Source organism: Leuciscus leuciscus (genome assembly GCF_965113295.1).
Source record: "Leuciscus leuciscus genome assembly, chromosome: 2".
NCBI classification, from domain to species: domain Eukaryota; kingdom Metazoa; phylum Chordata; class Actinopteri; order Cypriniformes; family Leuciscidae; genus Leuciscus; species Leuciscus leuciscus.
The window spans coordinates 8,080,171-8,093,325 of NC_138726.1; the positions used below are offsets into that span (position 1 = coordinate 8,080,171).

Genomic DNA, 13,155 nt, shown 5'->3' on the forward strand with positions numbered 1-13,155 from the left:
ACTGATAAATAGTCCCTGAGTTGCACAGTGTCAATGCATACAGTAACGTGTGACACGGGAGCAGGTGGGTCCATTTAAAGCCCATTTTTGTAACAGGCAGAGATTACAGTGATGGATCCATGCAGATGTGAGTGTAGCATGTGGCGTTTTTCTCAACTACAAAGACAGTGCTTCACTCACCTGCTCAAGTTCCTGAACGCGGGACAGCTGGGATTCGTAGTCTGAGTCGGAGTGGATGTGAGTGGCCCGGTAGATGGAAAAATCAGCCTGTGTCTTCACTAGCGTCTCTTCTTGCTCTTCAGCCTAGAAGACACACGCATACACAATCGGTCACATTCAACTCTCAAAAGTTCTTTAGATTTACAATCCTGCTGGAAATCCATATTACAGCAACAGACTGTTCACACATTCAAATTTAAGTGGTGATAAAAGTGAGAACTGTATTTTTGTAACTATTGGTAAAGCATTGTGCTAGAAACACCATGGTCATGGGTTTCATTCCTAGGGAACACGTATATCAAAAAATATATATCTTGAATAACCCCAAAGGCCATTAACTGCCTTTTAGTTAAGACTACTGAATATTAAGTAGGTGAAAAATTATCTGTCATCTAATTAATATTCATGAGCCATGATTATGCGGTTTATTGTGTGTTATAAAATAGGGAAATAAGCAGTATTCTGGACAGAAAGACTGGGTAGTTATTATTCTGAACTGTAAAACAGCATGTAAAACCATAAGCAGCTCAGTCTCGATCTGGTCTTGATCTTCTTCAGTTAGAGTAAGGTCCTTCTTCAGGACCTAATGCCTGTTAAGTTCTTCCTTATGATAAAGATAAATCAGTCCAGCACAGTGCTGTCAGAACTGAAGACTGAATATAAAACAGTTCCAAATGGGCTCAGACTTAACGAAGATAATATTTCGTTATGTCACACTGCCTGTTGCTGTTGTTCTGAGAAAGACTAAATCAACGACGAGCTAGGAATAAGTAAGGAAGGTTAAATTGAACATGATATTGTACTGGCAATTCAAGGTGCCTTACACATGAACAATACAGACAAGAAATAAATAGACATAAAATATAGACATAATTTAAAAAATAATAATCTTATATCGAGTGTAAGAGCATTTGTGGGTTTTTTTTTTTAAATGACAGATGGCTTCGCTAGATAAGACCCTTTGAGGCTACGCTGAAACTGCATTTTGGACCTTCACTATATGGAGAAAAATCCTGTAATGTTTTCCTCAAAAACCATAATTTCTTTTCGACTGAAGAAAGACAGACATGAACATCTTGGATGATGTGGGGATGAGTAAATTACCAGGACATTTTAATTCCGAAGTGAACTTCTCCTTTAAGAGTATTATTATTGCCGACAGCTCCCACTGAAGATGAATAAAGAGTGAGGTGATTGACTGTGATGTAAAACATCACATCAAGGAAACTTCCCTTCTCACACTGTTGAAGGTTATGTGCTGTAATGCCGGGGCGCAGCAGGTTCTCAGTAAGAGGGAGCAATTAAGGGAAGCTTAAACGTACAGGAAGGAGACATGGGCGAACGGCTGAAGGACGTGTGTTCTGAGGTCCTGACTGAAAACAGTTGGATCAATATAGCATGCATGAGTGTGATGTTTAGGGATTGCTAATGGGACGCTAAGCATCATAGACATCTGAGAGGAGAAGCTGGAGGTGCTAGAGGAGAAAAAGGAACGGGAAGGTAGGGCAGGAAGGTCCTCACACCTAGTGTGCACTGTATCCGACAGAGGTGACTGCACCGCTGGGCTGTAGACAAGGCCTGTCCCTCCACCGCTGAGAGCAATGCCCATTATTTCGACTAGACACCACAGACCCAGCAGGCTTTTCCACTTTCCGCCAACCAGCCGCTCCTCCCGGTCAATGTACACGCAAATCAAAACAACTTCAGGTCCATTTAAACACCAGCCGAGCTGTCTGAAAGGGCCACACACGCAATCTTTACCCAACAACTACAAATCAATAATAACTTCAACTCCCAGAATTCCTCAAGAGAGCCTATCACAGCTCTCCAGCTGACACTGTGGGAAATGAAACACCTGAAAATGCTCTCTCCGCACATAGCATGAAGCGTGAGGGTTCTGACCTGGATCGATACAATCCAGTCAGAACACTCAAACGTATCTGAAGCTCAGATTGGCTTTTGCACCCGTAGAGTGGCGTAGATTCTCTTCCCCATTGTATTCACACCTCAAGCTGCACTAACAAGCCACTTTCCACCTGTACATGTGGTAACTAGGTTTCATTTGGCTTGATATGCAATCTAAACCCAACAGAATTCAACTCTAGGGAGGAGATGAGTGTGTTAAGACTGTTGCATTATGGGGCATTCACAGTGCAAATCTGCAGCATCTCTCTGGGACCCACAATACTCAATTTAATAGCTCACAGGAGTGAAAATATGGTGATTTAGCCAAAGTAGGACACGTTTCTTGGATCAACATTCCTAGAGAAACATTTCTGAGTCAATGACACGATGCTCATAGATTTGTTTGGATCTAAATATTGTTTCAAAAATACATTAAAATGCTATTCATACATACAATGTCTTAAATACAACACTTCTATTATGAGCATGTTTTCATTTACTGAATTAATATTCATTTCTATATATTTTTATCAGGACAACTGTCCATATATCATGATGAAAATTGTAAAGAAATAATTATGCTGTATTTGTGCAGTAATTATGTACAATTATGTTCTGTTTAGTCGTTCCTGTCGTGTCTGTATGAGTTCTCAATTAGTTGGTTTCTGTTTAGTTCACCTTTGTCCCGCTGTTTCTGTTTAGTGCCCTCATTTACTATGTGTATTTATACTTCCTGTTCTGTTCAGTCCTTGTCGGTTATTGTTTGTGAACGTGTCGTAAATCTTCTGAGTTTCTTATTTGTTTAAAGACAGTATTTCGTACCATCTCCTTCGTCGTGTGCTTTCTAAGCCACCATACCGTAACAGTATTAAAGTTTCCTAGTTTTGTTTTGGAGGTCTCCTACAATAGATCTACATGCATCTAAGTCAAAAAACACTTTCATTTTCTCATTATATACATTTCTCAGTGTCTGAAACGGTTTGATAAAAGATTCAGTCTCTCTAAAGCCCTCCTTTCCGAGAGCCTACTCTGCTCTGATTAGTCAGATGGCCCAGTCTGTTGTGATTGGTCGACTGCTTACAGCATGTATTGGAAATGAAACGTCCATTACCATATCTGAATTTCAACTCCGGAGAATTCCTCAGTGCTTGATACTAAGTGATACGAATAGTAATGATGGGGTCGGATTTACAATATCATTGTCAGCACGAGTCCTCATCATTTGGAAGTGCATGCAAAGTGGATTTGCTTTTGCAGCACAGAAAACAGCGTCTTCTCGACATGTTAACAATACGAACCAAACACTTTCAGGCCTCAGCTAGAACTACAGTGTTAGAGGGCGGGACAAAGAAGATGAAGACCATAGGCTGGCATCATGCAAATGTGAGGAAGATGTCAAGAAGTGACACTGAATTTGCTGATGACCCAGTTCAGAATTTATTCTTTCTTTTAGGAGACAATAACTTTATTTGTCATGCACTTTGATCTTAAAAATTTTGCAGACCTTTATATAACTGCTATATTACACAAGTAATATTTAAAACTTTGATGATGATATTGATCTAGTTTTGTGTTGAGAATACTGATAATGAAGATGTTTTCATGAAAGTTCTTATTCATCATTGACCCAGCTACCAAATCGTTTCATTCTCTTTGATTTGAGTGGTTCTTAATGCTTAGGATTAGAGGTAGGGTTAGGACTACATTTGTTTGACAGGAATGACCAAGATGTCCTGGTCTCTGCGAAGAGACAGACCTGTTCAGCTATGTGTTAGTTAAGGGTTGGGCTACCTGTCGACGAAGGCTAGCAGCTGTGTCTCTGAGTGTGTTGATGAGCAGCTCACACTCTTGTGTGTGATTACGCCTGTGCTCCAGCTCTTCCAGTGTGTCTCGGAGCTTCTGGCTCAGTGCTGCAAGGGCATCGTCTCCGCTCTCCAGCTGGGTGCAGTGTACCTGCAGATCCCCCTGCAGAGCTACAACCTGAGCTCTCAGACGGAGGACCTGCTCTTCCCTCTGGGCCACCTGAGGAGACCAAATCAGTCAGCCACACACAGACAAAAACATATCACTATCACCACTGATGTCTGCTCTCAGTAATTTAATATATAGCCTCTAGCTTCAGGGTACTGCAGCTCAAAAATGTTGCAGAAAGCTAGATTTTTATAAATCAAGTGCGTGACTGAGTCTTTGGTCTTTGTTGACACCAATATGAATCATATCAGTAATAAAATAAGAACAAATAGTCAAATTACAAACAAAAGCACAAATAAATACAATATAACAAATATAAAAATGACATAAGCAGTGCTTTTCAGGTAGGTCTAACAGTAGTTTTCAGGTAACGAAATTTAATAAAGCAAATGTAAAATAACACTGCAAGTTTCTGAAAATTAAACATCCTTATTAATCCTAATTAAAGTTACAAAAGTTATTCAGTCAATATCAGTGAGTGATTTTTTTTTGGTCCTTTGTTGTTTGATTAACATTAAAAACAGACAGCATCAGGATTATTAGGCTGCTGTCACTTTAAGAGCGAATGCACGGATCTAATATACTGATACACATGCGTTTACTTTCTCAACTGTTTATGTTCACTTAAGACATTACTGACTAGGATAATTTTTTTAAACTTAATTTTGTGTGAATTTGTCTGCTCAAGCACAAGATGACGTGAAAGAGCCTAGTTTAGTATTTGCAAGTAACATAATGAGCTCCCTTTCGTGTCTTCTTGCGCTTGAATATTACAATTTTCAAGGCTTAAACTTTCGTGACGATGCAGCGCTGGCCCGTTAACTGTCCCCAGCGTCGTTCACATTTGTTCACGTTCATGCATCGTTAGAATTCATAAAAATGTTACCGGCTAACTATAGAGTGACACCATTTTTTGTACTTGCCAACGTCCATTTTTACACGGTGAGCATCAATTTTAGACCCTGTTTGCAAATACAGTACAATGAGACTGATGATGTACAGTACATTAATTTGATGTATTTCTTTGTGCAGTTATGCACTACCAATATTCTACCAATAAATGCCGATATGCATTTATTTGATCAAATATACAGTAAAAATGGTATTTATATGAACTATTATCACTATTTCAAATAACTGTTTTGCATTTGAACATATTTCAAAAAGGAATTTATTCCTGTAATGGCAAATGTCTCCAGTCTTTAGTCACATGATCCTTCAGAAATCTAATATGCTGATTTTCTGCTGTCACTTGTCACTTGTAATCGCACACTCATGAGTCGAAGATCAACAAAAGTCTTTAAATGAATAAGAAGAACAATAAGTTTGTTTGGAAACTGTGATACTTTTTTTCAGGATAATTTGATGAATAGAAAGATCAAAAGAACAGCATTAATTTGAAATCTTTAGTAACCTTATAAATGTCTTTTCTGTCATTTTTGATCGATTTATTGCTGAATAAAAGTATTAATTAAAAAAAAAATATATATATATATTGTACTGACCCCAAATGAACGGAAAATGCACGCTGGATGGAGTCAATATCAATATACTGTGCATCACTAGTTGCAATGCAGACTTAATTCTAAAGGTATCTACGACTAATTTAAGTACCAACCTGATTGTGGGCCTCTTTCAGGTCCTCCTCTCGGCTAAGCAGAGTGTTCTCTAGTTGGGCGATCTTGCTGAGGCAGGCCTGGTACTTGTGTTTGCAGAACTCGAGGGATTCACTAAGAGGTTGTAGTCGAGCCTCAGCATCTGTGGCCAGTTTCTCAGCCTCCAGTAGACCTGCCTTCAGCTGAACCATCTCTGCATCCTGACTGTGGAGAGCTGCTTCCCTGCAGGAGGCCTGACACACACAAACACACAACATATTTAGAAACAGAAGTTGGGATATGGTGAAACTGAAGTCGGCTGTGCTGCCTCACCTCGTCCTCGGTGTCTCTCTGCTGTCGGTGCAGACTCTCCAGGTTATCTCTGTGCAGCTGCAGGAGACTCTGTGTGCTCTGCAGCTCTCTCTTAAGGTCCTGCACCTCCTTCACCCGGCTCTCCTTCTGCTCCTGGGTCTCCTGCTGCCAGCGCTGCATCTCCTCACGCAGATCACACAGCTCTTCATTTTGACCTATACACTGACACAGAACCAAGACCAAAAACCAACCTAGTAACTTTTCCCTGTTTACATCACTTTGCTTGTCTGTTTTTTTGTGGCGTCCCAGACCAGAGTATGTGAGCGGTGTGGAATCAGAACAGATTAGTGATGCACTGATATTGAAATTCTGTCCGATACTAGCGTTATGCCAATAATTATTTTCAAGTTAATGCTAATTATTAAAGTTCTGTTTGATTATGTCAAAACAACTAAACACTAAAAACAAATATGTCATCAACGAATAAGTCATTTTAAATGTAAATTAAGGCATCAGAACATCATAATGTACAGTATAAAAATGGACATTAATTTTGTGAAACCGCGTGAGAGAGACATGGCTGCGCAAGTGATCCAATGCCTTGTTTATGTTTATGTGTTAAATGTGTGGGTTGAAATAATAGTTTCTAGAGGTTTAATGATACTGTTAAACTACTATACAATGCAGAATATATTGTACATTGGGGCAAATATTTGCTAGTCCTATTATTGCCGTATTTCACCAATAGATTAGACTTTATTTTACTGGATATGCACTTTTTTTAATATTTCAAGTAAATACCTAGTTCTGGCATGAAACTATGTGGGGTGGTGGCGCAGTGGATAAGACACATGCCTTTGGTGTGAGAGACCCGGGTTCGAATCCACTGTGAGACACCAATGTGTCCCTGAGCAAGACACTTAACCCCTAGTTGCTCCAGAGGTGTGCGACCTCTGACATATATAGCAATTGTAAGTCGCTCTGGATAAAAGCGTCAGCTAAATGAATAAATGTAAAATGTAAATGTAAACTCTAGATGGCGCAGGCTGATATGTCTTTAACTTATTTGGTAGCGATCACATCATTATCTACATAGCTCAGCTGATTGGTAGCGGTTGCGTCAACATTCAAACAAATTCCGGTGTGTTGCTGTTAGCAGTATGCAGTATGCAGCGTGCTTTCAGAAACCCTCCACCTTCCCCAGCTCCACATGTATAGATCTGCTAAAGGGGTTAAATCATGTATGTTACATGTGCAGCAGCAGCAGCATGTCTTCAGCAATGTATTAGCTGTAGAATTTCTGTGCTGGTGTCGCCATTGCCTTGTGCATGAGGGACCAGAACCACAATTTCAAATTACAAAAAAAATTTGACAAAAGGTGCAGCAATTTCAGCCATTTCCGGCTGCGAAAATCCCCCCAAAAAATACCCCCCCCCCCCCCCCCCCCTATAAAGTCTATAAAGTGAGACAATTGTATTATTGAACATATTTAATTGTTGCAGATTTGCGTAATATTCTGAGCTTGCATTTACCTGTTTTTATTCATTTTGAGGAATACTGAATCTGTTTTTCTGCATTTGAGATAAGTACATGCATGCTCACATTTAGTCTAGAACTATAATAAGCATCTTGTTTAGACAGCGCACACGACGCCTCTACACAGAAACTGTTGTATAAAAGCATCATCACACGCCCAACAATTACCTGTTCTTATATTCAGTACAACAGCACTAATGTGTGGGATATTCCTTAATTAGTATTAGTACACCTCAAATGCAGCTCATTGAATATAATTTATGGTCGGAACCATCCTATTATAACTATATTTACAGACTCACTTCTACAGTCACACACTGGCATATATAATGAATGCTAGAGATTCTGAGACAGAAATCACCGAAGCCTGTTTGCTCCCTGAAGCGTGTCTGTGGTGGCTCACTGATAGCAGCTCTACATTAGATTATTAGACTCCAGAGAGAGCTGATCCCAGATTGGATAATATTATTTTTTCCCCTGGCTGATGATGCATTACAAAAATAAGGAGCACTGTAACAGATGTCTCGCAGGGTGAAAATAATAAATCACACAGACTACTGTGCGCACACACATGCGGTATATTAGTTTTGTGAGTTAACTTGCGTGATTTATTAGGTTGGTGAAGGCCCTGGATGGAGTCTCCTCAGTGCACTGAACTTCCCTTTGCAAGCATCATTAAGACTGCAGCGCTAATTGTGTTGTTTTAAACGAGTGGAACCTGATAATGACTCCATTAGTGATTCACCTACGCTTCTGTTTTCTTGGAGTCGAGCCGGGAGGAGGCGCATGGACATGCACATGGGAAAACTACTGACAGATGAATGGGATAAATGAAGCAAGAAAGCAGAGGAAAGGAGAGCATATGAATGTTTCTTAAGTTGATGAAAGCTAGAAAAGGTGGTATAGTGGAGGAAGGGCTTGACAACCACAAGAAATATTAGGACAACTGATCCTTCGAGGATGCCTGATTGGACAACTAAATTGATTTACACTGCAGATGTGGCACAGAAAAGCTGCTTTGACACATATGGCATGTAAATGCCTATAAACAGGAAAAAGTGTGGTTAAATGCTGATTCTCAATATTATTATTATTAATATTAATATTCCATGGTCCAGATTGGTTAGCTGATAACGTACATTACACTCCAGGATCATTCTGAACGTAATTCCAATCATAAAAAGTTAATCTAACATGAAACAATGGAACTTCACCAACATTTGCATTCAGTTGCATTGAATGAAATCTAGAGGGTTTAACCAGTCAGCCTTGCAAGGCCATGTAAAATCCAATCAATTAGGGACATTTTTATTATTTATTATTAATAGCAGGTAATTGTACTTTTATTGTCACTAACACCAATTACATAAGTACATCATGATTATTGGTGGGTGTTTTTTACTGAAAAAAGACCCAAAAATTACAACATGAATGAATGAATGAATGAATGACGGTTTCGGAGAAGTAAACACAAGTTGGCTCATATAATAGGACTTTTGAAAAATTAGCTTTTTCAGTGTATCAGTAGCCTAATAAAATGTTTTATTTTACATGGAGTGGACATGTTCACATGACCAGCTATCTAACCCCAAATCACTTTATCTCTGTAACCCCTCTTTTTTATTTTTTTACATGTTCTCTCGTAGAATAAATGAATCATGGCTTGACTGAGAATAGTGCATTTCTACAATAATGACATTATTAACTAAAAGCTTTTCTGTGACACTTCATCCACACCTCTAGGTGTCAGTATAAGTCCAAGATGACATATGGGCCAGAGCAACGTAAACAAAAAATGACAGAGTGCACCTTCTCGAGGCCCTGGAGGGAGTTGACGGCAGTGTGTTGCGTGGCGGCATTACAACATGAATAAGTGCAAAGCTCAGTGTAATTTTCGAAATCCTCATTTCAGTCCCAAACTCATCACACAGACAACAGCCCATGGCTATTTCAGATGAGACTCAGAAAGAGAGAGGAAGGGTAGACCCATTTTATGGAGCTCTCTCGTTCTTTTCCGCCGCTGATTAATTTCATACTAGATCGGTTGGCCAGCAGTGTTATTAGCATAAAATTTACATGGATCAGGCCCTGCAATAAAACCCTGTCATCAAGTCACTTGTCAAACACACAATTTCAAATCTCATTTAGTTTCTAATATCATTTTCATACCAGGCGGAGGGGTGCTGAGAGAGGTGGAGCGGTAGAACAGAGACGGGAATGTGTTATGTAAAGGATAAACGGAGTCATCGATCAAAATTAAAAGAGCTGAGCTTCGCTTCATGATTAAAAATTCTACGGATCAGCATCAAGTGTTTATCAGGTGAAGCAAACAGCAGGAGGTTGAGATGCTTGCATTGGCAGAACTGGATCTTCTAGAGGACCTCAAGTGTTAGACAAGCAGTCAGCGCTCGCTGAAACAACAATCTACTATGATAATCTAATGCCACAGCGAAAGATAAAGCAACAAAATCAGTGTTGACTGCCTGTGCAAAATTTGCCAACAAGACACTAAGGGCCAGCGCATTAAAAAACGACTAAAGACAGGCAGTGAAAAATTAGCACTGAAAAGGCATGAACAGGGTTATTTTTGGGGCTGACTTTATTGCATATGCATTTGTAGGAGTTTCCCTTTCATGCGCAAAATTTATGGGAGGAGATTTTTAAAATGAATCACGCAACACGATTTACTAAGGTTTGCGATTGGCAATGTACTGGTGTTTGCACTGCCCAAAAAAAGCAAGTCTTAAACCAGACACTACCTGGTAGATTGTGTTGGTCATTATGGAAACGATCTGACACTCGTTTGAGCCCGCATCTGGCCCTTAAGGCCCATTCCCATCAAGGACGATAACTATAAAGTTTTAACAAAGAGTATAGAAGTACCAAGAGGCGAAACTCAATAGAACGTTCCATTGCAACAAACGCACCCATGCGCAGAACTGCAGCTCCGCCATCTTGGACTGAACGCAACACAGCTGTCATAGAATTGAACGATACCGATCCAATTCAAAAGCGGTTAAGGGAACTAAATAGTAGTTTCTAGTTTTTAATATCTCTATAGCCTAAACTAAAACGGCGTGTTGAATAATGTACAACAAAATAATGCTTATGGATCGGTTTATAATTAAACAATTCCGTCATAGAGCATGAAGCTGTCAAATGGGCTACTTATTTACCCCAATAACTTTTGGGGATAACTCCCGTTTTCATACACAGCACAATTTTACAACACCAGTAACAACAGCCCATGTTCCTCATGAAATGATTGACAAATTCCTTGAAAAAGCCAAATGTCTCTGAAAATATGCGATTTAAAAAGCCCATTTCGAGTCTTGACTCAATTTCGACCAAATACATAACGTTAGCAAACTGTTACTGCGGTTATGGGATAGCTTACATTAACGTTACAGCACCTGTTATCGTTGACGTTAGCTCACTTTAACGTTAATAAAAACCTTTTCTACTTTAACTCTCTGGATCTTTGGGGAATCTATGAAATGCTAGTTGATTGGTTGTACACTAGTAGTTGTTGCAGTTGATGGCAGAACACTGTTTTCTTTATTTCTAATTATTTCCAGACATAATGCTAATGCTGCATACGGTAGTTGTGCTAACGGTAAAGCCGTTGGTTCAGTCCAAAATGGCGACAACGCGACAGCAGCGCCATCTAGCGACTGTTGTCAAAACTGCAACGGAGTTTCGCCTCTTGGTACTTCTATACTCTTTGGTTTTAACGTTCTAATTCTGTGAGAATACAGTTGTCCAACCCCAACTATAACGATAATGACACATACAAACTACTTTGTTGGAATTACTTTTTTTCTTCTTCCAGCCAACAAGAATCTACCCATGCTTTTAAGAACGCAAGCATTTAAACTGTGTAACTCCCTAAAAAAGTAACTGATTGTGTTACTTTTTCTCACATGGGTTGGACTTGCTTGGTTGTTTAAAAAAAAAAAAAAATTCAAAAGATCTAAAGATGTAAACAACAAAAGTGAAATGAATAAGCCTCAGGCTGAAGGAAATGTAAATTCACGCCTGTACAGTAGAGGGCGCCACTCAAACAAACCTTTCAGCTGCTGCCATTCTGGATCGCAGAATAGTTGGAGGAGAAAGTTTAACACAATAAGAAAAAAACATTTTAGGCTATGCGCGTGGTTTGTGTGTGATTTTATGTGCCATTTGGAGGGGGTGTGGCCTTGATTACACCTTGTTGGACGCAGAGTTAATTGTCGCTGAAACTGTTCATGTGGGAGGTTGTTTTGGGCGATTACCTATGGCATGGTGTTCAACGGTCTGCGCTATGTGAGTGTCCTGCCCGGCCCTGACACGTTTCTTTGTTTATGTTACATTTACGTTTGTTTTCCTTGCGTAAAAATCTATGTTTTGTCAAGAATTGATGTGTCGGGTGTCCTTTTTGTTGCATGTTTGCGCAATATACTGAGTTTGCACTTCCCAGTTTTTGTTCAGTTTGTTGAATACTAAATCTGTTTTTATGCAAGTGAGTTGAGTAAATGCCTGCTCACATTAGTCTAAACCTACAAGAACCTTCATGTTTACACCCAGCGCAAACAACGCCTCTGCACTTACTCCTGATTTCTCTCAACATGGACAGGAGAGTCAATAAATGGTCAGTCAATAAATGGAAAAACAAAGAAATTTGCGTTACTTACTTGAAAAAGTAACTCAGCTACTTTGTTGTAAATTTAAAAGTAATGCGTTACTTTCTAGTTACTTAAAAAAAGTAATCTGATTACGTATGTCATGTTACTTGTACTGCGTTATCTCCAACGACAGACGACTTGGTTGTTATGGAGTGTAGTTACAAGTAGTTACTGTAGTACTAACTATAAATTTAGCATAATTATATGCAACTAACCCTAAACCAACCCCTATTCCTAACCCTATAGTAAGTACATGTAGTTAATTATTATTACTCAGTACTTCAGTGTATAATTACACAAACACGGACAACTTAAAATAAAGTGTGACCTAAAACACTTATAAAAGATAAAATATTTGATCAGTTTACTTGCACGTCATGTGGCCATTAAACATCATCAGAGAACAGTGGACATGTGAATGTGTTGTTACGTTATATAAATATTAACTGAAATGAAAAGAAGAAACAAATACAGTTGAAACAAAACAAACGCAGTATTCTTTGGTTGAATGTAGTTCGGAGTAATTCTGTAAGAAACTGCGACTAATAAACAGCACACAAGCTTCTAATGAAACCTCTGCTGGCTCATGAAGTGGTTGCCAATACAACAGACTTTCAGATGCTGTAATAAAGTATGATAAACATTATTTTCATACACACACACACACACACACACACACACACACACACACACACACACACACACACACACACACACACACACACACTTAAAGCCAAGCTGAAGGCACAACCACTAATAATGAAAAATAACACCAGTTTGGAGAGAGTAGAGTAGAGTAGAGTTGGGGGGGGGGGGGGGGTATTTTAATAAGGACAGAGAATCAATGCAATTTAATCAATCTTGCCTAATTAAAAAAAATCTATATTGTGAAACAATCAAGGTGCATAAACAAGATTAAAATAAATGAAGGAACTGTGCCATGAGCAAGGGAG

General features: G+C 39.2%; 1 protein-coding gene across 1 annotated transcript in view; it reads right to left on the reverse strand.

The window, feature by feature from the left end:
- The window catches only part of pmfbp1 (polyamine modulated factor 1 binding protein 1), a 220,747-nt gene that overhangs the window by 34,119 nt on the left and 173,473 nt on the right, over positions 1–13,155 (reverse strand). The window contains exons 15-18 of the mRNA XM_082161301.1: positions 6,024–6,224; positions 5,714–5,944; positions 3,916–4,146; positions 181–303 (exon numbers count right to left, since the gene is read on the reverse strand). Coding sequence (XP_082017427.1) covers positions 181–303; positions 3,916–4,146; positions 5,714–5,944; positions 6,024–6,224 — 786 coding nt within the window. The remainder of the gene's footprint in view (positions 1–180; positions 304–3,915; positions 4,147–5,713; positions 5,945–6,023; positions 6,225–13,155) is intronic.